The sequence below is a fragment of the Trifolium pratense genome, linkage group LG3 (genome assembly GCF_020283565.1).
Source record: "Trifolium pratense cultivar HEN17-A07 linkage group LG3, ARS_RC_1.1, whole genome shotgun sequence".
NCBI classification, from domain to species: domain Eukaryota; kingdom Viridiplantae; phylum Streptophyta; class Magnoliopsida; order Fabales; family Fabaceae; genus Trifolium; species Trifolium pratense.
This window is the reverse complement of record NC_060061.1, coordinates 10,352,134-10,354,007: the sequence shown is the minus strand read 5'-3', so window position 1 is coordinate 10,354,007 and position 1,874 is coordinate 10,352,134. Positions and strand designations below refer to the sequence as shown.

At 33.4% G+C, this 1,874-nt stretch overlaps 1 protein-coding gene across 1 annotated transcript; it reads left to right on the top strand.

The window, feature by feature from the left end:
• Positions 1 to 578: 578 nt before the first annotated feature.
• On the top strand, positions 579 to 1,874 carry LOC123917690 (fasciclin-like arabinogalactan protein 12). Its single transcript, XM_045969480.1, has one exon. The coding sequence runs from the start codon at positions 742 to 744 to the stop codon at positions 1,615 to 1,617; it is 876 nt and encodes a 291-aa protein (XP_045825436.1). The 5' UTR covers positions 579 to 741; the 3' UTR covers positions 1,618 to 1,874.

Below are 1,874 nucleotides of genomic sequence, written 5' to 3'. Positions count from 1 at the left end.
CACTAAAATGATTAGTTATCTAGGCTACAACCACAGTGTGTCTCAGATGTTTCTAGCGAAGATTAGTCATCGTTAAATAAAGGTGGAAATTTTGTACATGGTAAGTAAAAATAAATAAAAAAACTGTCACTTTAAATAAAATTCATAAGCTAGATATAGCAACAAAAAATAATTACTGAAGTTTAATAGAATGACAAAGAGAAGGGAGGCAAAATTTTATTCCATCTTAGCTTGTGAATGACTTATGTAAGCAAATGAGAAAACTAGCTTTAGCAAACAGTTACAGTTACTACTAACTGTGATTGATTTGATTTCACATCCAACTTACCTCAATAATAAGAGAAGTTCTTCCCTTTCTACATTAATCTATATTATATTTATCACCTTACAACCAATTAAGTTCTTACTTCTCATTCAATCTTCCCTATATTTCCAACCGAAAGGCCATAATTAAGTATCCAAATCCACATCATAATCAACTCTATCTACTTTGATACACCACCTTAATCTTCCTAAAGATAAAATATCCCCTCACAAAATATAACTATACCTTATTTTTATAACTATACCTTTGTACCTACATTACATCTATAAAAGCACATTGCTCCATTACAACTTCAATTCATCAAACACTCTTAGTAATAACAAACAACTTCACTCATTCATTTACAATTTTTCATTCTTCAAAATCTACAAAATAATCTAGATTTTAAAGCCTTCAATTACTATAAAAGAAAAAAAATGAAGCAAATTTTCTTGCTCACATTTCTTGTACTTGCCAACATTTTTTCAATCACCACTTTAGCTCAATCACCAGCTGCAGCACCAATAGCTCCTGCAAAACCAGCTCCAACAAAACCGGCGCCTACAAAACCAGCACCTTCAACACTTGCTCCAGCACCAGCAAAACCATTAGTTCCAGCATTACCACAATCACCTACAACAAATCCTGATTCATCAGGAAACCAAGACATAATCAAGATTCTAAGAAAAGCGAAATCATTCAACACACTGATCCGTTTGCTCAAAACAACTCAAATCATAAACCAAGTCAATGCACAGCTTGTAACTACAAAAAATGGAGGCTTAACAATCCTTGCACCGGATGATGGTGCCTTTTCGCAGCTCAAAGCAGGTTATTTCAATTCCTTGGGAGAGAGGCAACAAAAAGAACTGATTCAGTATCATGTTATTCCTACTTATGTATCAAGCTCAAATTTCGATTCTCTCAGTAACCCTGTGTTGACATTGGCTAGTGATAGTCCAAATGGTTTTCAGATTAATGTTACAGCTTATGGTAACAGTGTGAATATTTCAACTGGTGTTGTCGATGCAACGATCAACGGAATTGTTTATACTGATAAAACACTTGCTATATATCATGTGAATAAGGTGCTTATGCCTTTGGATTTTATTAAACCTAAAGCTATTGCTCCAGCACCTGCTCTTGCTAAGGCACCGAAAGCTGATAAAGAGAATTCATCTACAGAAGATGAAGATCAAGCTCAAGGAAACAAGGATAGTTCTGATGCTATTAGTTTGATTAACATGCATGGAAAAGTGTTGGCTTCAATTGGAATTTCTCTACTTGCAGCTGGAATAACAAATATGTTGTGATGTTGAAGTTAAAGAACATTCATTTGCAAGTTCTTTCTTAATTCTTATATTTTCAGAATAAGCATGATGCTGTTTATGTGGACTTCTGCTTCTTATTTTGGTTTCTTCTTGGATTGTTTATTGCGTAGGAATCAAGAAAAGTGTTGTTTGTAAGCTATGTGAACCATTCTGTTCAGTTCTATTCTTGTTTTGTCATTAAAAATATTTATATGATTGTTCTATTGTCCTAACAAAGAATATTTGTTTCCTGTACTAAA

What these genes read in the sequence shown, in the direction of transcription:
- LOC123917690 (XM_045969480.1), top strand. Translation starts at nt 742, where the DNA reads ATGAAGCAAATTTTCTTGCTCACATTTCTTGTACTTGCCAACATTTTT.